This window comes from Neoarius graeffei, chromosome 27, assembly GCF_027579695.1.
Source record: "Neoarius graeffei isolate fNeoGra1 chromosome 27, fNeoGra1.pri, whole genome shotgun sequence".
Taxonomy (NCBI): domain Eukaryota; kingdom Metazoa; phylum Chordata; class Actinopteri; order Siluriformes; family Ariidae; genus Neoarius; species Neoarius graeffei.
Window position 1 is genome coordinate 7,090,017 of NC_083595.1, and position 24,400 is coordinate 7,114,416.

A 24,400-nucleotide genomic window follows, 5' to 3' on the forward strand; every position below is an offset into this window, starting at 1 on the left:
AGTCTGATCTTCACAACACACGTTTGTGGAAGCGTATCATGGCACGAACAAAGGAGATTTCTGAGGACCTCAGAAAAAGCCTTGTTGATGCTCATCAGGCTGGAAAAGGTTACAAAACCATCTCTAAAGAGTTTGGACTCCACCAATCCAGTCAGACAGATTGTGTACAAATGGAGGAAATTCAAGACCATTGTTACCCTCCCCAGGAGTGGTCGACCAACAAAGATCACTCCAAGAGCAAGGCATCTAATGAACGCTTTTCCACTACCAACGCGGCTGAGTTGGGCTGAGCCGTGCCGTGCTGAACTGGGCTGAGTCGAGCTGAGTGAGGCTGTTGGAGTTGCATTTCGACTACAACCGCGCTGAACCGTGCTGGCTGGAAGTGGGTGGACACATTGGGTGGAGTTAGCGAAAGTGGGTGGACGTCACGTGATGTCGTTAGGCGGTGCAAACAGTGACATCAGTGATCTTTTAAGCGGTAGTCTCACGACCCGGATAGTAAACAATAAACATGGAGGACATGGAGTCGTTAGTGTTGCTGGTCTTGGTGCTGTGGCTTGTTGTCACCGACAACGCCAACAGATACTGGCAAGAGCGTATAGATGAGGCGAGGCACATAAGGCTTCAGAAATTCTCATAATTATTCTTCTTCCGGGTTTACGGTGTTTACAGATCTGATTGTGCTCGCGGGGCATGTGTGGGCATGTGAGGACACTCCTCCTCACCAATCAGTGCACAGGGGAGTGTCTGCTCACGCCCCTAGCCCCACTCGGCTCGGTTTGGCTCGCTTCAGCCCTACTCCAAAACCGTGCGAGTTTTGGGTGCTAAGCAGGGCTGAAGCGAGCTGAGTCGTGCTGCTCTGAGGTAGTCAAAACGCGAGCCGTGTCGGGCTGAAGTGAGCTGAAGCGAGCTGAAAAAGGGTAGTGGAAAAGGGCCATAATAGTCGGCGAGGTCACAAAGGACCCCAGGGTAACTTCTAAGCAACTGAAGGCCTCTCTCACATTAGACAATGTCAATATTCATGAGTCCACCATCAGAACACTGAACAACAATGGTGTGCATGGCAGGGCTGCAAGAACAAAGACACTGCTCTCCAAAAAGAACATTGCTGCTCGTCTGCAGTTTGCTAAAGATCATGTGGACAAGCCAGAAGGCTATTGGAAAAATGTTTTGTGGACAGATGAGACCAAAATAAAGCTTTTTGGTTTAAATGAGAAGCATTATGTTTGGAGAAAGGAAAACACTGCATTCCAGCGCAAGAACCTTATCCCATCTGTGAAACATGGTGGTGGTAGTATCATGGTTTGGGCCCGTTTTGCTGCATCTGGGCCAGGATGGCTTGCCATCATTGATGGAACAATGAATTCTGAATTATACCAGCGAATTCTAAAGGAAAATGTCAGGACATCTGTCCATGAACTGAATCTCAAGAGAAGGTGGGTCATGCAGCAAGACAACGACCCTAAGCACACAAGTCATTCTACCAAAGAATGGTTAAAGAAGAGTAAAGTTAATGTTTTGGAACGGCCAAATCAAAGTCCTGACCTTAATCCAATCGAAATGTTGTGGAAGGACCTGAAGTGAGCAGTTCACGTGAGGAAACCCACAAACATCCCAGAGTTGAAGCTGTTCTGTACGGAGGAATGAGCTAAAATTCCTCCAAGCCGGTGTGCAGGACTGATCAACAGTTACCGGAAGCGTTTAGTTGCAGTTATTGCTGCACAAGGGGGTCACACCAGATACTGAAAGCAAAGGTTCACATACTTTTGCCACTCACAGATATGTAATATTGGATCATTTTCCTCAATAAATAAATAAATTACCAAGTATAATATTTTTGTCTCATTTGTTTAACTGGGTTCCTCTATCTACTTTTAGGACTTGCGTGAAAATCTGATGTTTTAGGTCATATTTATGCAGAAATATAGAAAATTCTAAAAGGTTCACAAACTTTCAAGCACCACTGTAGCATCAATATTTATTCACTTTGGCGCCCACTAGTGGACATCTGAGGCGTGACAGGAGAACTTTTCCATGCAGTTTACAGTATTTCAGTTTTATACAGTATTGGGATTTGTCACAGATTTCAAAGAAAAAAAATCAGCATAAATGTAGCAAAACTTCAAAAAATTTAAATATGTCGCTATCTTGAATTTTTTTAATCGTTTATTTGGTGCTGGTTTGCAGGTCTCTGTCTTGTCTGTCCAATTTTTTTTTACCGATTCTTGGAGAATTTCACAGTAGCTCTTCTCATCTCATCACCTCTAGCCGCTTTATCTTGTTCTACAGGGTAGCAGCTCTTCTGATGCTAAAATCAGACATGTTTAATTTAATGCTGGATTTAACAGTCAGGTGTGTGCAAGTTTAGCCACTTTTAAAAGAAATGAGATATTTTTCTTACACTCAAACTCCTAGCTGGCCTTCAAAACAATGTGTTTTCGATGGAGTGATGGGAAGTCATGATCTATCATATTTTCATCTTAGAGACATTAAATCAGACTTTTTTTGTAATTTGTTAAAAAAAATAATTCCATTACATTTTTCATACCTCATCATGCTCTTGTGTTAAAATGCCTGTCAGTCTTGTTTATGGCACGTGGCTGGAAATGTATCTCAGTTCTACTCTGGAGTAATATAGGAGATGCAGGTTTTGTTTTGTCCCTTTCAAGTCACACATGCACTCACAGGCTATCTGCTCAATGTTGACTTGGCACAAGCAGGGGCCTGTGAAAAGGGGAAGAGGAATCAACTCCCACTCAATCACACCTTTGAGGGCCTTGTGATTTGGGTGTCTTCTTTGGTGTCACTCCATCACTCCAACCCATGGACCTGTTCTGTTCAGACTCCCTGCAGTGGATCTCGCGTCATTGCTCCGTTAGTAGTGGTGGTGTTATTCCTGATGTTCTCTGATCTTCACCAGTGGCTTCATCCAGAGCTCTACAGGAGTTCAGTTTGTCCTCTTGGTGTTATGATGGTAACTCAGAACTTTCTCCAACGTGCTGCAATTCCCCATTTCAGAGAGCAGCTGTACTTTGCTCCTGGTTGTTCAGATATGGCCTGCAGGCTCTGAAGTATTCCAGAGGAGGAAATTAAAAGGACAGGTGTCTTACCTCCATTATAGGTGCACTTCCTATTTCCCACTGGGAAAAAAAAAATTATATATGCAGAGTCTCAGTCATATCTTGGCAACTACCTAGTGTTTCTTTTTAGGATTCAGGTAGAACCTACAACTCTTTCGCAGTCCAATAGAGCCCATCTTGCTCTATGGTGCAGAAACTTGGACCTTGACAAAACATCTTCAATTTAGACTGGATGCACCATACACCAACTTACTATGCAGAACACAAAACATCACCTGGAGACAGCATGCGACCCTAAAAACAATCAATCTATCTATCTATGGAAAGCTCTCACCCATATCTCAGAGAGTGGCTCAAAAACAAGTTCAGTTCACCAGGCAGTGTCACTGAACCAAAGATGAGGTATCTTACTCTGGAAACCTGTGGGTAGAGTTTTCTCCAGGAAGCTCACTTTCACTGAAGCCTTGCCTCGCAACACTGGAATCGAGTATGCAGACTTGAAGGCCGTTATGGAGAACCGTGACGTCTGGAGCGAGGTTGTGCAGGGACTGACCCCAAACCCCTTCCCAGTCAACAGAACTTCTTAGGAAAAAAAAAAAAAATCTAAGCAGGTATAAAACATCAGGTGGGAGAAGTGCTTCTTTATTGCACCTTCATGAATGAATGAACCCTGTCACTTAGTCACAAGTACCAGCGAAATTGGCCGTCGACCCTTCTGTACATATACATACAACTGATACAGGGGGAGTAGACAGGACAGGAAGACAGGGATGAAAAATACAGAGTAACATGAGGGGAGGGGAGGAGAGAAAAAAAAAGCAACCCCCACACTATGCTCCTGTGGGGAGTACAGTGTGGGAACATTTAAAAAAAAAAAAACCTCAGCACATAAGCACAAAATAACACCGTATACTTTACAACATGAAAACTCGGGCAAGCAGTCCGGTCCTGCAGCCGATGACGGCACTTACCCACTTGTCACACTGGGGGTAAAAGCGGTGACCGTGGGAAGTGGGGGAAAGAATACAAGAGCGTCTCACTACAGTGATCTTCAGGAAAAGCAGATAATTTAGTTTGGAGAGCAGTGCGGAGACAGTCTCTCAAAAGTATAGACAATAGACAGACAAGACAGAGAAGCAGAAGCAGGGAAGATAAAGGAAGGAGAGGCAGAGAAATGCGACCGCCTACCGTGAGAGCACAGAGAAGAAAGAAAACTGACTGACTTCATTAGACTTACCTAGAGGAAGAACTAAAATAAATAAAAACAGGTAGGTCCATCACTTTTGACGGTTCTACGTGGAATCCAGTACTGAGCTACAGGGAGTCCTACACTTGTTATAGAACACTAATAGCCATCTGTAGGACATGGCTACTTTACACATGCAAGTGTAGAAAGGTGCAGCTGTTGTCAAATCTATGGTTCGGGGGAAGGGAGGTGCATGTAACTGGTTACACCACCCTCGACTACCCAAACTAGCAGAAAGCAACAGACAACAAATACAAACTTCTTTTTAAAACCCAACTTTATTTGGCTCTTAAATAAAAATTTCTGGTCCATTTCTAACAGGATGAACATGACAGACATGGACCTCTCCGAGTCACGGCTTTAGGGGACTTTATATTGTTTTGTACCCGAGTCGAAGAAATGCATGAGGAGATCACGTTACAGTAGAAATGCTCATGTTTGTGGGTGGAGTTATGATGCAAATTAACACTTTTATTTTCAGGAAATCATAATTAAAATCTCAAAACAAATCCGAATCTGGTTGGTGGAGGAGGAACCGAAGAGCTTCATTTCTCAAGTTCAGACATGAGCTCTCATTCATTATTGCAAGTCATTGAAGAGGGGGAAAAAATATTCAGGTCATCCTTGAAGGACATGATGATTATGATGGAATTGTCTGTCTATTTTTGTAACTCGCTTCATTTCTTCTTCTTGTCCTGTGTGCTGGTGAACCAGGCATTCAGGAGCTTCTTGCTGTAGTAGATCTGCCAGGCGTGCACCTGCACAGCCACCACTATAAGCAGGTAGAGGACAGAGACGGCGGAAAAGCCGAAGATGACGCGGTACGCTTTGCCGTGCCGATACAGCTGTTGTGCCACAGGGAACATCTCCATGACACCGTAGATGATGGGCGCTACGCAGAACAGCCCGGTGCCGATCATGGACACAGCCAGGTAGCCGATGGTGTTCCTCGGCAGTGCCATGAAGCTGAGTACAGTGGGAATGATGCTCAGAAGGTACAGGTACTCCCACTGGTAGGGGCTGGCCACCAGTTTGTGGGAGAGTAAATTCAGCTGGCTCACCACCACCTGTGCCAAAACTAACGCCCACAGCGCGACGTGAGCAAAGTTCAGCTTCCGGACTTCTGATTTCAGCGCCGCACTGGGGAGGGACAAGAGAAAATTTAGCACAGTCGGTAGGGCTACAACCAACTAACTCTACACACACAACATGGCAATTTTAGGTTTTCAATGATTTCTCTAAATGGTTTGTTTTCCTGCGTCACTGATTATACAACTAACAACAGAAAATAAAGAATTTGGTGCACAAGCTCCAAGTTATTTTGGGTTTTTCTGAAAATCGACACAGGGTCAAAATTATACATACAGCACACCCAATATTTGGTTTAATGTCCCTTAGTAAGTTTCTCCTTGATCGTATGCTTTTGTTAGCCATCAACAAGCTTCTAGCAGAACTCTGGTTGGATATTTGTTCTCTCTTCTTGGCAGAATTCAATTAAATTTCTGCATTCCCCAACACATTTTTGATAGGGTTGAGGTCAGGACTTGATTTTAGCTTAACGTTATCCTGCTTTATCCTCCACAACCAGCTTTGATGTGTGTTTGGAGTCAGTGTCCTGTTGGAACACCCAAAATGTGTCCAAGTTTCTGATGTGTCCTCCTTCTTCATTATTGCATTGCACAAAGTGAATGGAACAGTTCCACTGGCAGCAAAACAGCCCCAGAGTATGATGCTACCACCACCATATTTAAGTCATTGTGGCCACACAACTCAATCTTTCTCATATCTGACCATAAAGCTTTTTCTTCGTCCATGTGATCAGCTGCAGACTTTAGTCGAGCTTGAAGGTATCGATTTTGGAGCAGGGGTTTCTTGCTTGGGCAGCAGCCTCTCGATCCATGGGGATATAAAACTCGCTTGACTGTACACAGTGATACTGGGGTTCCAGAAGCTTCCAGGTCATGGCAGACTTGGTGGTTCCTGGGTTTTTCCTGACCAGCTGAACCAATTTCCTCTCAGCTGAGGGGGACAGTTTGGATCTTCTTCCAGCAAAGTGGCCCCACCTCCCAATAACTTATACTTACATGCAGTTGCTTGAACTGATGACCTTCAAATTGTTTGCAGCTGTTTAGAAATGACTCCATGACACATTCCTGAGCATGTAAATCTATGACCGTCTTTCTCAGATCTGCACTGAGCTGCTTGGACTTTCCCATTGTATTGTGTGTTGATCAATCCAATGAGCATCCAAAGGAATTCCTTTTTATGTTGTTGCACAGAAGCTACTAGCTGTAGTCAATCATCACTAATAGGAAGTTAAGACTCTTTGGTCTCTCCCCCCCAAATTAGAAGACATTTTGGAACTTTCAACGCCACAGAATTAATAATCTAAGTGGGTGTATTTATTTTTTGACCCTGTGTTGATTTCAGAAAATCCAAAATGAATTAAAACTTGTGCACCAAATTATTTTATTCTATTCAAGATGCATGTTGTATAAATCATTGTTAGAGAAAAAGCACAGTTCAGAGAAAAAGTTGTTTTTAGTGCACAAAAGCAATATCACAATACTGAGCAACAAACAATATATTACGTGTACACACACACACACACATATATACCTAATTTGATAGTGTGAAGCCACACGTTCCCGGTGTTGAAAGTCACTTCCGTCTGTACCCTCGACTCTCGGTCCGGCCCGGGAAGCCATGGCAAAACCCTGAAGAACTGAGGAGCATCATGGGAGATTTAGGAAAGGTGAGCAATGTTTACAAAAATGTCATTATATGATATTTATATATTAAAATGTTATTATATTTAGAGAAGGGCGGCACGGTGGTGTAGTGGTTAGCGCTGTCGCCTCACAGCAAGAAGGTCCTGGGTTCGAGCCCCGGGGCCGGCGAGGGCCTTTCTGTGTGGAGTTTGCATGTTCTCCCCGTGTCCGCGTGGGTTTCCTCCGGGTGCTCCGGTTTCCCCCACAGTCCAAAGACATGCAGGTTAGGTTAACTGGTGACTCTAAATTGACCGTAGGTGTGAATGTGAGTGTGAATGGTTGTCTGTGTCTATGTGTCAGCCCTGTGATGACCTGGCGACTTGTCCAGGGTGTACCCCGCCTTTCGCCCGTAGTCAGCTGGGATAGGCTCCAGCTTGCCTGCGACCCTGTAGAAGGATAAAGCGGCTAGAGATAATGAGATGAGATGAGATATTTAGAGAATATAATCAATGACAAAGTGGTGTGATGAAGCAGTGTGTTACGATCCTGAAGTTGATCGTCTTCCTAGAACAGCAGACCCTAAAGGGTTTTACTCACTCACTCAATTTACAGCCATTTTCTCCGCTTTCCCCTGTGCACGAGGATAGCGGTGCATTATAGGATGCAATTAAAGGTATGTAGGACGTTAAAATATATATATTCTTTCCTAAAGTTCTGTGAAGTTTCCATTGCAGTCTGAATATTCTAAGGTATATTTTGAAGCCCTGTTTGAGGGATGTGCAAATTGATGATCCATCATGACAATGTGACCATAACTACGATCAATAAAATTCGTAGGTGTCATTTTGTTTGTTGTCTCCTGCTCCATCTGGTCATTAAAACAGATTTGTCATATTATAATTTTGAAAATATTGTTAAAGTCCCTACATTAAATTAACGTCAATCAGAAACAACAAGAAAACTTAATTTATTAAAATGTCTTGTTTTAACAGGGAATATTTCACCATTTTTACTCCTCATAATTCAGAACCATCTATGGAACATAAAACACTAAAAGTGTTGTTACATAGAGTTGCAAGTTTTTCATTTATTTGTATGTATACTTGATGCATTTAACTCTATTTGCTGTTCAACTTCAGAATCGACTCCGAATTCGATTCCACGGGCTGTGAATCAAAGTAGTCGATTCCAAGAATCGAGTTGTTTTGCCATGAAATTTTAGTCCGTGTCTTAATTAATTAATTAAGACTAAAAAGTATTTCAATATCAGCTCTTCAGAGTAAAGTACATCATGAATATAGCAGCCTGGCAGACATTATGTTTAACGTTACGATTGTGTGCGAACCGAATCCAAAGCTTCGCAACCGACTCTCAACTTGCAGTCACAGGAATCAAACGCTACGTTCACACTACAAGGCTTAATGCTCAATTCCGATTTTTTTGTGGAATCCGATTTTTTTGTGAGGTCGTTCACATTAACAAATATATGTGACTTGTATGTGATCCTCAGTATGAACGAAAAGCGACCTAAAAGTGTTCCGCATGCGCATTGCAGGATACGACGACGTCACACGCAGTGAGCATGGCCAGTGTTTACGGAAGTAAAACCGCCCGGTTGCGGTATGACCCATCCAATCTAGCTTGAATAGCTGTATCCCCCCAAATGGAAATCAGCTCCCTAACCTCTGCGTCCTTCCATTGAGAAGATTCAGAACCTTCACAGCCCGAAGCGTCCCTCGCATTGATGTCATGCGCAGGGGCGCAGATACGTTTTTTGAACTGGGAGGGACAAAAAACTGGGGGGGACAAAGCTGCCAGCAAACCAACCCCAACCCCGATATGCCTGTCAAACTTGTTGTTAGTAACCATAGCAACCAAGCTCGAGCTCGCAACCTGTGCAGTCTGCGCAGCTCAACCAACCGAATATCAGTCTTTGTTTTGTTTTATGTGAGTTGTTGCAACTATGTATGTACTGCTGTGCACCTCAATAAACCGAATGGTAATTAGTCTTTTGATTTTTCCGTGAGGTTTGCCTTATGCAAAGAAAGACAGCATAGACGTTTTTTCCTCCCTATAAGTGGGGGGGACCGAACGAGGTGAATTTAAATCTGACTCGTCCCACCCTCTATCTGCGCCCGTGATTATGCGCCATGTTGTTGTAACTTTTTTGAGAGACCCGCCGCCTACTTCAGCGCAGAATAGTGACGTTTGTGGCTTGTTGATGACGTGTAAGTCGGATGAATGCGACCTGGCGGTTCAGACTGAAGTCGCATATGAAAAGAGCGGATAGGAATCGGAATTAGCACCACATATCCAAACGGCCTGGGTCGGATTTGAAAAAATCGGATCTGTGTCGTTCATATTGTCAGTAAAAGATCGGATACAGGTCACATATGGGCGAAAAGATCGGATTTGAGTCACTTCAGCCTGCAGTGTGAACGTAGCCAAAGAGTCGACTCTTTTTGGCCACCCGACTTCCCATGTTTGTAATTCACAGCTGTGGCGAACTGAGCCCTTGCTTAGTAATACAATTACTAAAGAAAATTAACTTACTGTGACGTTTAAAAAAAAAAAAGTTATTAACCAAAACACTGAAGGTTTGTGCTGACGTTTGGTTCAAAAACTCAACTCTTCGTGCTAAGACGTTAGCAAACTAGCTTTTTCCGGCATCAGGACAAAACCGCTAACTTGCACAGCATGTCAGAAATGCATGAAAAAATAAAATAACAAAAACATAATTCACTAAAAAAAATCGCAAACCGATAACAAAATGGAAAGCGGACTTGACTTACTTTGATTGTAACCACCAGGCGCTTCCAAGCAAGTGATTCACACTGAGGCCGAATCCCAAACAACCTCCATCCGCCCTACATCCGCGCACTACATTGAGTATTAAGTGTTAGCTAGTGCAGCCCTCACTCGAGCACTACAGATTCGGTAAAAAGGCATTTGCAGCTTAGCCAATAAGAAAGCCAGGGTGCAAGAGTACGGTTCTTCTTCAGTGCCTTCTTTCTGTCGAGTTTGTGTTACCGCCATCTACTGGCCTGGAGGAAGAGTTAAACCATTATGCACTGTTGTTTTCAAGTTCCCTTATTTTTTTTCTATCTGTAAAGATGACTAATACAGTTACTAAAGCTCGGCTGCCTTCCAGATTTTTCAAGTGTAGGTCATAAAAATAATTTTCCCCGACACCCAATTATTTTTGTTTAGTGACTGAAAGCTACTGAATTCGAATCACAGACTTCCAGTTTTATTATTATTAAAATAGAACAGTTAAAGGTGCAGTACGAGATTTTTTCAGGAGTATTTTTTTTTTCTACCATATTGCTTGAAAAGCTCCTCATACCCATGTTGCAAGAAGTACAATAGAAGGTTTGACCCAAAAACGAAATATTTTAATCCAGTCTACAGTGCAAAATAAAGGAAAAACGCCATCAAATCCTATCGAGGTAACCATCTCAAAATGATTGGACACTGACACGTCAATCAGACTGAAACCCCCGACCCCAAACCCCCCAACCCTCACCGCCCCACCCCCGCCCCTACCCTTGCGCGTACAGTATGCGCAGGGACCACTCCAGGTGAACTAAGCCATTTCAAAGCAACGGATAGATAGCCTACCATACTAGCCCATTTTATCTAGATACTGGCCTACAATAATTACATAACACTATGGCAGAACAGACGCACACAACTGGTCTAAAAAGAAAACGAAAATCTGTATTCGAAAAGGCAACTGCCAGGAAACTTTATGAAAAAGGACGAGTCAAGACCAGAGTGAACATTGGCGCAGCGTTCGACCGCTGGCGGCGACTCAAACAACAAAAAGGACTTCAAACCGATGCAATGGTGGCCCTGTTTCTACTCGATAGGTAAGATAACATCTCTCATCTCATCTCATTATCTCTAGCCGGTTTATCCTTCTACAGGGTCGCAGGCAAGCTGGAGCCTATCCCAGCTGACTACGGGCGAAAGGCGGGGTTCACCCTGGACAAGTCGCCAGGTCATCACAGGGCTGACACATAGACACAGATAACCATTCACACTCACACCTACGGTCAATTTAGAGTCACCAGTTAACCTAACCTGCATGTCTTTGGACTCTGGGGGAAACCGGAGCACCCGGAGGAAACCCACGCGGACACGGGGAGAACATGCAAACTCCACACAGAAAGGCCCTCGCCGGCCCCGGGGCTCGAACCCAGGACCTTCTTGCTGTGAGGCGACAGCGCTAACCACTACACCACCGTGCCGCCCCGTAAGATAACATTATGTATTTATTACATTTTCAGATAGGACAGTGTTGTCGTTTTAACAAGTGTACACCCTGGCAGTGAGAGCATAACCGACGGACCACAATGTAGGTTTTGCTAAGTTAGCATGATTTGCAAAGTTAGCTGACACGGATTGTTATACTAACGCACAGGGCCGCTGACAGCTTTGGCTGGGCCCGGGACAAAATGCTCTGAATGGGCCCCCCCGGGCCAACCCACACACACACACCTCTCTTATCCCAGTCTCTACTCACTCCAACCCTTAAATGACAGGGTTAAAAAAGCCCAAAACCAGCAACCTTACACACATTGTGATCCTGTGAAGTAATCCCCAATTTCACTGAATCTTTCCCCCCTGTACTGTAACGGAATAAGCGGTCACTGTTATTTTGTATCCTTTAACCGAACGCCATTAAATGTATTCCGTTACACCCCAAGCCTGCATGCAACAGCCCCCGCAATGCCTTCCTAAACTTGTGTATAGTGTACTATAATCACACGATTGGGGTGCTCTTGAAGGAGCAGCGATGGACGGGGGATTTCGGGCAGGGCTGGGGGCGAACATAGTATACTGTGCGTGCGTACTGTCCAGTGTGAAAAGCAGAGAAGAACACACCGCTCGAGAAACGGCGGGATATGATTGCGGGCTAATGTGGATATTCTTAGCTTCAGATATATGAAACACAATGTTATTAAGCCGTTGTGGTTATGAAATGATTCAATGCCCTGTGCGTTTGATATGGTGTTCAGTGTGACTTGCTCTCCCCTCGTTTGTAACATGAATTGCGTGCCGCGTGTGCCTTGGTTGGGGTTACTTTACGGGGCTGCCCCACTGCCTTTGCTAGTACCTGCTGCATCATCCAAATCTTTTTTAAAATATTTATGCAGTGAGCCCCTGAGTCTCTTGGTTTCTTCCTCTCTTTTTCTCTTTTCTTTTCTGTGCTCCTGACTTGTGCATGTTGGCAAATAGCACGCACGCTGATTGTCGAAGCGCTATGATCGAACGATGTGGTTTTTTTCCCCTTAATCAAAGAGTCAGACCAAACCATTTTTGCATTAGGGGTGGTAGGGGGTTCTTGATGCCTTTTTCAAAGACAATAAAGGCAAAAGATCTAGAAATCATTTATTGAATGCAAATATAGCACATTTCTCCCCCAAATCAACACATTTTGAAATGAAATAAAATAATCGCAACTTCGTGAGAGCCCAGTTCTGGGCCCTCCCCATTCCTGGGCCCGGGACAACATACCCGTTTGTCCCCCCCTGTCGGCGGGCCTGCTAACGCGTATAGTCGTATTACGTATTAATACACGTATTACACTGCTTGGGCTAGGGCGGTGACTGCTACAGAAACCCCGACATATCAGTCTTACTACAATTAGATTAGGTATAACAAGTATGAAAACAAGTGAAAAGTCAACTTCTAATGTAGTATGCAGACAAATATTTCTTGAAATGATAATCATGTTAGTTGGTTACTTTCACTACGATGTTGTTCAGTCTTACCTGAGAAGACGCCACGGCACACCTGATGATCTCTCCTTCCGCGCTAACAGTGGTTGAAACACACTGAGGCCAAGTTTACATTAGACCGTATCTGTCTCGTTTTCTTCACGGATGCACTGTCCGTTTACATTAAAACGCCGGGAAACGGGAATCCGCCAGGGTCCACGTATTCAATCCGGATCGTGTCTGGTCCGGCGCTGTGTAAACATTGAGAATACGCGGATATGCTGTGCTGGGCTCTAGCTGGCGTCGTCATTGGACAACGTCACTGTGACATCCACCTTCCTGATTCGCTGGCGTTGGTCATGTGACGCGACTGCTGAAAAACGGCGCGGACTTCCGCCTTGTATCACCTTTCATTAAAGAGTATAAAAGTATGAAAATACTGCAAATACTGATGCAAATACTGCCCATTGTGTAGTTATGATTGTCTTTAGGCTTGCCATCCTTCCACTTGCAAGTGGTAAGTGACGCGCATGCCCGACATGCACGGAGATCACACACACAGCGGCTCAGTCCCAAATCACTGCTCTGTGAGCTGCGCAGGGCCGGAGTGCGCACCCTCCAGAGGGCACTCGCTGTTCAGGGCGGAGTGATTTGGAGTGCAGGATGCCTGCGGAGCCGAGCGTATCCATGTATTGGCGTTGCTGTGTGCACGCTAATCGTTTTAAAAACGTTAATCTGATGATCCGCTGATACGGTCTAATGTAAACCCCACCTGAGCTAATGCAAACAGTCCTCGCGACAACCATGAACGCTCGGGAACTGGCAGTGCGCGTTCATGTGCTTTGGAGGCGTGGGTAGGGAGGGGGGTGGAGACGCGGGGGGTGGGAGCATGGCGAGGGCGGGCGTGTTTCTTTTCAAAATATGGCTTGCGAGAACCGTTATTCCAAAATCTCGTACTACATCTTTAATGAATTTATCTCCACGTGGCCCTAAATTCTCCGCTATTTTTTCCTGCTTCACCATGACCCAATTCAAGATACTGCGTCATGCATCACATCACGTGGTGGGTTTTCACCGTTTGCGCAAGGCATTGTGGGATACAAATTAGAAACAGGAGAGAAAAACGGAGGACGTGAGTGTGCAAATGAAAAATGAAAGACCGACGACAGTAACGGAAAGAAAGCGAGAAGAAGAAAAGACGTTATGTTCTGTACGAAGGAAAGGAAACGCAGGACCAAACTAATAAATATCGGCGCTCAGCGAGCACCTCGGTGTGATCAGCTGTTCGTTTAGCGACAGAATGATGGAACTGTCAGTGCACAAAGGTAAAACTCTAGATGCCAGCTGCCGTAAAACCCAGAAGAAGAAGAAGAAGGTAAACCTGCGCAAGCGCACACACACGGACTTCCCCTGTCTGCTTGACTGCGCCAAGCAAGCGATTTCATGCACATTACTTGCTTTAATCCCTTCAAATTAAATAACTTCCCAGCCACAGAATGGCCTGATATTTTGAGAGATATTACAGAAATAAACATCACCACAATGAGCACATTTCACACGGAACTAAATTTCACCGACTTTATGAAATCGAAAGGCCGTCTAGCTTTAATTGGACAAAAAATGAGATTTAAATTAGAAATTTCATGACTATATGTAAAATATGATTGAGCTTAAAAATATTGGCACACTGTATAGATGTACTGTCAAACAAGTCACGGTTCAGGTGACGTAAGGTGAGGTGAAGTTTGGAGAAAGAACTTGTCATGCTATTAGAAGGTTATGATTATAAACTTCCTATGATGTGTATTTTATTTACAGAGGTGTCAAACTCAAATTCTGCCTGGGACATCACTCTCATTTTATTTTAGCCTTTGAATGTAGAATAGTGGTATTTCTAGGAAAGAGAAGGACTAACAGAAAATGATGAACGGTATGCATTACTTAGTGACAGTTAACAGTTATTCCACGAAATCGAGTCGTGCATGAGCTGATAGCGTTATAATCCATGTACGACAAGACTGAGTGGAATAATTGTTTTATTCTATCCACATTCACTGGATTTTGAGAAACAGAGCATTTTTATTATTTGCAAATTTGATTTAAAAAAAAAAACTTTATACAAAACGTCCGACAAAATCATTTTTGCGTCGAATGTAAACAAACCAGTGAAACGACAGGAGCAATTTGTGAAAAATCCTAATAATAATAATAATTCTTGGGGGGGGGGAATATACATTCTTACCATGAAATACTTTTATTCCATATTTTGTTGCTTTTTTTTTGTATTTTTTGGGGTTTTGTTTTTGAGTAGAGTTTTGATTTCGTCCTCGGTTGGTTCAGCAACATGCTCCGCCATTTTCTTTTTCTCTACTCACGGTATATGAACTGATAGCCTAGTAGTAGAGTAGCCAATCAGAGCACGCGATTGCTCATATCCAGTGAATGTGGATAGAATAATACTTATTCTAAGGGATAATGATGAAGAGATGAAGAGATTGAAGGAGAACTCGTACAGACTAAGATCTCTGCTAAGAACACATTCTTATCTCCCATCTCTGTTGTCTTGGCACTTCGTCATCTTTGCTTTTTTATGCTTTTTATTCTTCAGTAGCATCTTTCCTGTTTGTCAAGAACTCAGCACAGATTTTCTGCCATCCGTCTGTCTGCCTGAGATTCTCCTTAGTGACATGGTCATGCATTAATTTATGCATGTGGATTTGAGGTCAGCGATGCAATTCCAGTGTAGGGGAGAGCGGGGTAAGATGAGCCAGGGGGTAAGATGAGCCACCCCCTGTTTCTAAGAAACAGTAAACAAATGTGACCATGTGACCACATTCAAAGGGGGGCGGGACCATTTACTTACACTTGTGGAGAGGAGCACCACATGTCAAACTAGGTGAGGGAGATATTTATAAAAATGTGTTTTTGTGCTTTCTAAGTCAATTCCATGTTTGTCCACAGTGAAGGTGATTTAGAGAAGACAAAAGTAGAATAATATTTAGACACATTAGGGTTAAGTTAGTGGCTTTCTAAGCTATGATATGAATGCTAATAAAAATAATTTTGATTAGCCTAATCCCCTTTATTAGCATTTTTCTACAAAATTGTGGCCACGGGGTAAGATGAGCCATTAGATGTGGGGCAAGTTGAGCCACTGGCTCAACTTACCCCATTGGTGGCTGAGCTTACCCAATATGGATGACACTTAAGTTTTCACATTTGCTGGTCATATATGACAACAACAACAACAAATAAACAAACAAATAAATAACATGTTAATATAAATAATATGTTTAAAACGTTTTTAATAAATAAAATAATGCCCTCTGTTATTACAGGTGTGCATGATGCCACACTCATACAAAAGAAAAACAGACAGGGCCGCACAGTCCCGTGCAGTTTTGGAGAGAGCCGCAGAGGAAGTCAGGAAAGGCAGGCCTGTTCGGGCTGTGGCGAGGGATATGCATTTGGACAGGATGACTCTGACTAGGTTCATTGAAAAGATAAAGAATGGAGAGGTAGAGACAGGTTATACCAAGTTGGTGAAAGTGCATTTCTTCATTGGCCAGATAATCAAATTGGATGTCTTCGAAATAGAGGCAAGATTTCTCGCCAACCTTTGTCTTCAAAGAGAAAGATGAGGCTGTCCTGTCAAGACAGGATATTGTGAAAAAATTGCCCCGCCCCTTTACTGTTGGGGGGACAGCACGGAGGGAGAGGCAAATGGTGTTCCCTTGCAATTTGAACGCTTGGAACATTGAATAATGATGAAATGATTGATGGAATGATTGCTGCATGTTTTAGCAATGTTTTAACCTACTGAAAGAAATAAGATTTTTTGGCACTGCTCTACTGTTTTAGTAATTTCTATAATATAGTATATCTCTCATTCCCTCTCTAACCATCCCTCTTTCTATCTATCTACGCATCTCTCTCTCTCTATCCATCTATCTATCCCTCCCTATCCCATCTCGTTCTATCACCTCTCTCTTCATCTCCCCTTCTCTATGCAACGGCCCTATCCCCCACTTGATTGACTTGACTTGATTCATTGATTGCATTTCTAATAATAAAAGTTGTTTACTTTGTTAACCTAACATGATTTGTGTTGGCTCAGTTTACCCCACACAGTGGCTCATCTTACCCCGTGCATGGGGTAAGTTGAGCCACTTGACATTTTTTTTTCAAGAGGTAATATCACTCTAACCATAAGAGCTTATCAATTATGTTTTGCTCAGATAGTAACAGTACACTTTGAAATTTGGTATGGTGTGTAGACTGGAAGCAAAAATGGCTTTAACATGTAGTTATGATGAAAAATGTAAAAAGTGGCTCATCTTACCCCGCTCTCCTCTACTCATATCAAACGCTGTACTTTTGGAATTTTTGACAATGAAATAATAATTTAAAAAAAAAACTCAGGAAGTGGATACACTGTTCTTATTAAAGGCCCGGTCCCACTGCACTTACGGATGCAAAGAGGATGTAAAACGTAAAAAAATCTTTGCCATCCGTTGGAAACCGCTATGCATCCGTTGTGTACTCATTGCATACGTGCTTCATACGCTCTATCCATCGAGCATCCGTCCACTGTGATTTCATCCGCGCAAAAAGTTTTGAGCTGCACAAAACTTTTAGAACGGATGAACTTTCCGCCGTGTACGATGTAAATCCGCGACATATACGAGCAACAAACGTTCTATGTCCGTCATCATCCGTTAAACGTCTGCTGTATCCTCTCTGCATCCTCTGGGCATCCTCGCAACTCACATCCGCTGCAGCTGAAAACGGAAAGAGGGAGGAAAGATGAGGTACATGAAACGCCTATTCATCGTTAGTAGCACGGAAATAGAAAGGATGTAAGCGTACGCATCTCGTATATAAAGTATTCAAAACGGACAAAGCGTTTATATCTGGGATGTATCTCGTATATTTAGGATGTCTGGAGTATGTCTAGAGTATGTAGAAGGACACCTAGTGGACAATCGATATTTTGTATAAAAAGGGGGAGAAAATCATCTAGTAGTAGAGATGTATCGATGTAGCCGCCAGCACGTCTTTCCGCTTTATGCTGACGGCGTGCGTGCTGCATCCCTTTATATCCGCGGAGCAGACGCAATTCATACCCCCCGCATGCGCAGTGAACGGTCTGCATCCGATATACATCCGCGCAACATCCCCTTTGTTTCCGTTAGGCGTACGTGATGCATCCCCTTCATCTGCTATGCATCCGCTCTTTCTGCTATGCGTCCGCTTCTCAGTTATCACCGGTAACCCCTTCGGAGCTGTCATCCACTTCCATCCGCTTTCATCCGCTAGGCTTCCTATGAACATGCGTTTAACATCCCCGCTATATACTACCCACGTCTGTTCTTTTCCTTTCTGTTTTCGCAAATTTTCGCCAATTTTGTCCATTTCTGGAGCGGATGAAAACGGATAGAGCCACCCCCGAAATTTTCCTCGTCTGCTGTGTCCTTTTTGCATACGTTTTGTGTCCATCGGCCAGTGGGACCGGGCCTTAAGAAAAGCCAATGCAAAGAAAAACAACTGTTTCGCAACTTTTGGCTTTTGCCAAATAATCAGTGAGAATTACAGTAGCTACCAAAAATGTGTGCATATCCCCCTGTTAGATGTAAGAAAAACCCTTAATTTTTGTTTCACCTTTACTTTTATTATATGCAGTGCACAGATCACACATACATCCATCATTTCAATCAATTAAATTTAATTTTTTTTAAACTGACACAATAAACTTCACCGTTCCTCATTCAACGAAATGTTTAGCACCATTCTGAAAATTAGAAAACAGAATTCCTTTTTCCCCCTTTTTTCGTATGTTCCATCATCTTTTCTGCACATGTACAAATTCAAGCACTCAGTAGTAAAAAAAAAAAAAATTAAAATAAATTACAGAGAAAAAGAACCTCCACAGAAATCTTTTCAGCATCTAACTCCGCTAAGATGGAACTTAGAAATGTGTAACGGAATGATACTACGTTGATCCTGTTTTAAACAAAAAACAAAAAATATATATGTACACATATACATATTTCATACCGTAAGTATCCCCCAGGTTGTATCAGTAAACAAAACTGACCTTGTTTCTTCAACGTTAAATTCTGATTCACAAAGACAGCGAATTTCAAGCTACTGTAAAGTGATGTTATAACTGGAAAAGCAAAATATACCATAAAATATGGTTAGTTTTTTCTTTTTTATCAGACATCTAGTTTTTAGGTTTGTTTACCTGACATGTTTCGACGAACGTAACTGTCGTCTTCCTCAGAGTGTCACCGGATGTTGTTGGTGACGCATCTTATCAGCTGATGTTTCCGAAGGCGTGACCTTCCTGTCTGGTTTGACAGGTCGGTCACGCCTTCTATTGTCTGTTCGTCCCCTGCAAGATGGCACTCCAGGTATGGGAGAGCATGTATGATCAGGGAGGCCATGGAGATCCGTAAGCGAAGCCCGAGGACCATCAACCGGGATGAGGGAGCATACATGCTCTCCCATACCTGGAGTGCCATCTTGCAGGGGACGAACAGACAATAGAAGGCGTGACCGACCTGTCAAACCAGACAAGAAGGCCACGCCTTCGGAAACATCAGCTGATAAGATGCGTCACCAACAACATCCGGTGACACTCTGAGGAAGACGACAGTTACATTCGTCGAAACGTCAGGTAAACAAACCTAAAAACTAGATGTCTGATAAAAAAAGAAAAAAAACTAACCATATTTAATATAAGACATAATGAACGTAATCGAAAGATACCATAAAATATGTTGCACCATACAAAGAGTGAGAGTACTATGAGCTTTATAGATTATTGTAATGAGTGTATATGGAAGAAAAAAAAACTGAAATACGCTATGTATGTAACTATTATCCCTGTATTATATAAATACTGGCGGGTAATATGTGAAGTGTGTTCTTGCTATTTGAATATTTATTGTATGATCTGTAAATGTTGCCTCTGTGTCAGCTGCATGGTGAAACAACTCCAATGGATTCACTCACCTACATATATGTTCAGATTCAGTTTTTATGGCTCTTTATCTTTCATACCCCTGGTACTGCTCTCTGTGCTTTTCATTCCCACTCATCAGTTTTGATAGCAAGCATGTGAACTTTACATTTCCACCACTGATTTGTGAGGGATTTCTCTGACAAGTTACATTGGGTATAATAAATATCCAGAGAATGATGAATGGACATATTGACCAGCATAAAGTCCAGGAGCTTGATCTGATGGTAACTGAATATGAACAGAGTCTCCAGTCTGCAGAGGCAGTACTGCACTTCCAGATGCTTGATCCAGAAAACCTTTCTTGCACTCATCATATGTGTACATGACTGGCTCATTGTTCTTTTGCAGAGCCACCCACACATTGGCCCCTTTACAGTGGACATGGTATGCAAAATAGTAAATTCCTGGTACACTGCACGAGAAAATGCCAGTTTGAGGGTTGTAATTCTGGTTGCCATTGTACAAGATCTTGTTGAAGACCACAGGCGTGCCAACAGGTGGAAACGGGGTTGTTAGCTGAGCAGTAAAGGCGGGCATCTCAAGTACATTCCTGCCAATAAAATCACCAGGCTTGATTTTCTTATAGGCTCCTTGTTTTGCCCCATCAAGTCCTGGACCCATGTCAGGAAGAACAGCACCATTACCAGATGGAGGTCCAGGTGGACCAGGAGGACCAGGAAGGCCAGGTATTCCAGGTTTGCCAGGAAGTCCACCAGGACCTGGTTTCCCCGGTGGACCCAATGGACCTGGAAAACCAGGCTTGCCTTCACCTGGTGGTCCAGGCTTTCCTGGTGGTCCATATTCTCCCTTTGGTCCAGGAAGTCCTGGAGGCCCAATTGGTCCACTGGACCCCATTAATCCTGGGATTCCTATTGGACCCTGACTACCTTTATCTCCTGGTAGACCATGTTCCCCCTTTGGTCCAAGCTTGCCAGGAGCGCCAGGGAGACCAGGTAAACCTTTGTGTCCATTTTCACCCTGAGGGCCTAAAGGTCCAGGTAAACCTCTGGGTCCTGGTTGTCCACTTGCTCCTGGGAACCCTGATTTTCCTGGGAGTCCTGGAGGACCTGGTTCACCTGTGCGACCTGCTGGTCCTTTTGGCCCAACTTCGCCACCCTCCCCTTTTGGTCCAGGGAAACCAATGCCACCAGGGGGCCCCATGAGGCCTGGTGGACCAGGAAGACCACCTGGTCCAGGTGGGCCAATTTGTCCAGGAAATCCACCATGACCTTTCTCACCTTTTGGACCTGGAGCCCCAGGTAAACCACCATATCCTTTGTCACCTTTTGGTCCAGGGTATCCGGGTTTACCAATTCCAGGTAAACCTGGACCTCCTGGAAAACCGGGCGGACCTGGCTCGCCCTTTCCACCTGGAAGACCAGATGGCCCTGGAAAACCATTCAAACCAGGTTTGCCAATACCTGGTAGGCCTGGAGGTCCTGGTTGTCCCTCTTCACCAGGAGGTCCTGCTAACCCTTGCTCTCCAGGGAAACCAGGTTTACCAGCGCTCCCAGGGGCCCCAGGTAGTCCATTGAGGCCTGGCTTTCCAACTCCTGGTTGTCCTCCTGGACCTGGTAGCCCCGGAGGCCCAGGTGGTCCTTTTATCCCTGGTAATCCTGGAAGACCAAGTCCAAAATCCCCTTTAGGTCCTGAAAGCCCAGGAATTCCTGGAGCTCCTTTTTGTCCAGGCTCTCCACGAAACCCAGGCGGTCCAGGTAATCCCTGTGCACCTGGTTTTGACACACCTGGCAACCCAGATGGGCCTGGAAGACCTGGAGGTCCTGGCAATCCTACTGGTCCCACACCACCACTTGGTCCCATGTCACCCTTTGGCCCTGGCAATCCAATTCCTCCAGGTTTTCCTGGCAGTCCTGGCATACCGGGTTTTCCAATTCCAGGATATCCCTGAGGGCCTGATGGGCCTGGTTTCCCAGGAGGTCCTGGAATCCCCTGACCTGGTAGTCCTGGGGGCCCCCGAGGTCCTTGAGGTCCTATCGGGCCAATCTCACCTGGAGGACCTTTCTGGCCTCTGGGAATATTTTCACCTGAGGAGAGAACACAATATTATTTGTGCTATGTATGTAATTTTTCAAAAAGCACAAATGGTTATACGTATGCAAGGTATAGCAAGGTACCTCACCTGAAGGACCTTTCTGACCTCTGAGAATATTCTCACCTGATGGGGGAATGCAATATTATGAATATACTGTACATGCAATGTAAATTGTGTATAGAATTTGTTTTTGTACTTATTGAACAAGGGATAGATATATTCAAAGTATGGCAAGGTACCTCACCTGATGGCCCTTTCTGACCTCGGAGAATGTTTTCACCTGAGGAGAGAATGCAAGATCATAAATGATTTGTGATGTGTATGGGAATAATAAGAAAAGTATAAATTAAACAATGGAGCAATATGGTATGGCCCAAATCTGTTATATTCCCAGGATGTTCATCATAAATATTAAACTACTGGTTATCATGAGGGCGGCATGGTGGTGTAGTGGTTAGCACAGTCGCCTCACAGCAAGAAGCTTCTGGGGGCCTTTCTGTGTGGAGTTTGCATGTTCTCCCCGTGTCCGCGTGGGTTTCCTCCGGGTGCTCCGGTTTCCCCCACAGTCCAAAGACATGCAGGTTAGGTTAACTGGTGACTCTAAATTGACCGTAGGTGTGAATGTGAGTGTGAATGGTTGTCTGTGTCTATGTGTCAGCCCTGTGATGACCTGGCGACTTGTCCAGGGTGTACCCCGCCTTTCGCCCGTAGTCAGCTGGGATAGGCTCCAGCTTGCCCACGATCCTGCACAGGATAAGCGGTTACAGATAATGGATGGTGATTATGATACATGATTGTCACGAGTGTGAATTATTGTGTGGGTAAACCATGTACAGGTCAGGCGCTAGGACTTTGTAGATTATTTTTGTTTCGGCAAAAGCAGGCAAGGTAATTTAATTAACTTTAACTTTTCAGGGGCTTCATTGCATCATGAGATGGCAGGCAACAGCTGATGATGCAAATGTGGCCAAGACAAAAAATAAATCTTTAGAAGAAATGTGGGTAGACGTCTTGCTGTGCTATAGTGTCTAGATCTTTTACAAATTAAGTGTGAAACAAAGCGGAAACGGATTAGTACCTCAAACGTGCACCATCTTCCTTAAAATCTCATTTTTATGTTCAGAATGTCCTAGCATAAAAGGCTGCACATTAACTATATGACAAACGACAGTAGTATATTAAGCCACTGTATTCATGGATGTCATTAATATTTTTGATTGTATTCATACCTTTGCCTCGATTGGGGTTTGCCAAAGGAAAAGGCATCTGTGGCTGTTCATTTCCATAGTAAGGGACCATGGGCATATCGTTTCCATATGGCAGGTGAGGCAACTCTTGTCCTAAATACTGTTGTTGGGGTGTCCTTTCCTTGCCCAGTGGCATATGAGGTAACTGCGGCAGTGGTTGGTTTTGCTGGGCCAGCTGCTGGTGTCCATAGTATGCCCCTGCTTGGGCATGATGCAGCAGGTAAAGCTGTACCACCAAGGCAAATCCACAGGCTGAGTGGAAATGCATGGCCACGTCCTGCAGAACAGAAGAAGGGAAAGGAATTGATGCATGTGCACACTCTAGACAAGGGCGGCTGGTGCATAAGGGCGATTGGGCGACGCACTGCCAAAACGAAAAAAAAAAAAAAGTTTTTTTTTCTTTTTTTAAAACAAACTTTCACCAGTGCTGCTCAAGGCCGTTTTAATCTGTCTCTGGGTATCATTGTCCAATCAGGGTGGTCTTGCTTCTAGAGTACCGCCCCTTTTGGGGCGATTTCAGTCACGCTGAAAATCGCCCAAGAGTTCACTGATAGAGTCCCATGTTAATATATATTTTTTTTCTCCTGACTGACACTTCAATGCAATCTCTATGGGTTCCGGGGGGGCTTGCCCTAACGTGCTTACGTCACTGCGAAGCGCGGCAAAGTTGCGTTCGATCCGCTCAGTTTCTGAGGTGAGATGGATGCGGAAAGCAATTCAGTGCGGTCCTTAAAAGAAGTTCCATTTAGTCAGCGATCAAATCGAGCTAAATTGGCAACAAAACAAGCTGGACCCCCCTCGACCAAATCTAAACATAAAACAAATTTCGACAAGGGGGGGGGAAATCATATACTCGAGGTTTTACTTCAACATGGTCCCAGCGCAAATCCTGGCGAGCTGGCTGCGAGGACGCCTCAGCGGTTTTCTGCTCCCCCTGCTTTTTCTACCCTGGAGGTGGCTCCACGGACAACACTGCTTGGACGGTCACTGGAGTTTCGGACATGCATCATTTGTCGGAGAAAATAAAAAAACATGAGTCATCAAAGATTCACATGGGCAGCTGCCTGAAATTTTCGGCTTTTGGGAGAGTGAACATCGCTACGCAACTGGATGAGGGCTACAGGCTAGCAGTTCACCGCCACAACGATGAGGTGAGCAAGAACAGGCACATATTAAACCGGCTCATCCAATGCGTGAAATTTTGTGGAGTGTTCGAGTTAGCTCTACGAGGCAAAGACGAAACTGAGGGCTCCAGTCACCGTGGTGTTTTTCTGGGTTTGGTTGACTTTGTGACTCTCTCACACACA

At 44.1% G+C, this 24,400-nt stretch overlaps 2 protein-coding genes across 3 annotated transcripts in view; both read right to left on the bottom strand.

The window, feature by feature from the left end:
• Positions 1–4,585: 4,585 nt before the first annotated feature.
• Positions 4,586–9,935, bottom strand: LOC132875221 (protein jagunal homolog 1-B-like). The gene is made up of 3 exons (XM_060911919.1): positions 9,830–9,935; positions 6,946–7,051; positions 4,586–5,466 (listed from the first exon to the last, which is right to left on the bottom strand). The coding sequence occupies exons 2-3, from the start codon at positions 7,032–7,034 to the stop codon at positions 5,004–5,006; spliced, it is 552 nt and encodes a 183-aa protein (XP_060767902.1). The 5' UTR covers positions 7,035–7,051; positions 9,830–9,935; the 3' UTR covers positions 4,586–5,003.
• Positions 9,936–19,449: 9,514 nt separating this feature from the next.
• The window catches only part of col8a1b (collagen, type VIII, alpha 1b), a 34,441-nt gene continuing 29,490 nt past the window's right edge, over positions 19,450–24,400 (bottom strand). For both annotated transcript variants that reach the window (XM_060911754.1, XM_060911755.1), the window contains 4 exons: positions 23,076–23,370; positions 22,086–22,126; positions 21,934–21,964; positions 19,450–21,838 (listed from right to left, as the gene is read on the bottom strand). In XM_060911754.1, coding sequence (XP_060767737.1) covers positions 19,938–21,838; positions 21,934–21,964; positions 22,086–22,126; positions 23,076–23,361 — 2,259 coding nt within the window. In that variant the 5' untranslated portion in view covers positions 23,362–23,370 and the 3' untranslated portion in view covers positions 19,450–19,937. The remainder of the gene's footprint in view (positions 21,839–21,933; positions 21,965–22,085; positions 22,127–23,075; positions 23,371–24,400) is intronic.

Coding starts and splice junctions, on each gene's coding strand:
- LOC132875221 (XM_060911919.1), bottom strand. CDS start 7,034: ATGGCTTCCCGGGCCGGACCGAGAGTCGAGGGTACAGACGGAAGTGAC. Junction 5,467..6,945: donor GCTTCACACTATCAAATTAG/GTATATATGTGT, acceptor GTCCCTCCCCAG/TGCGGCGCTGAAATCAGAAG.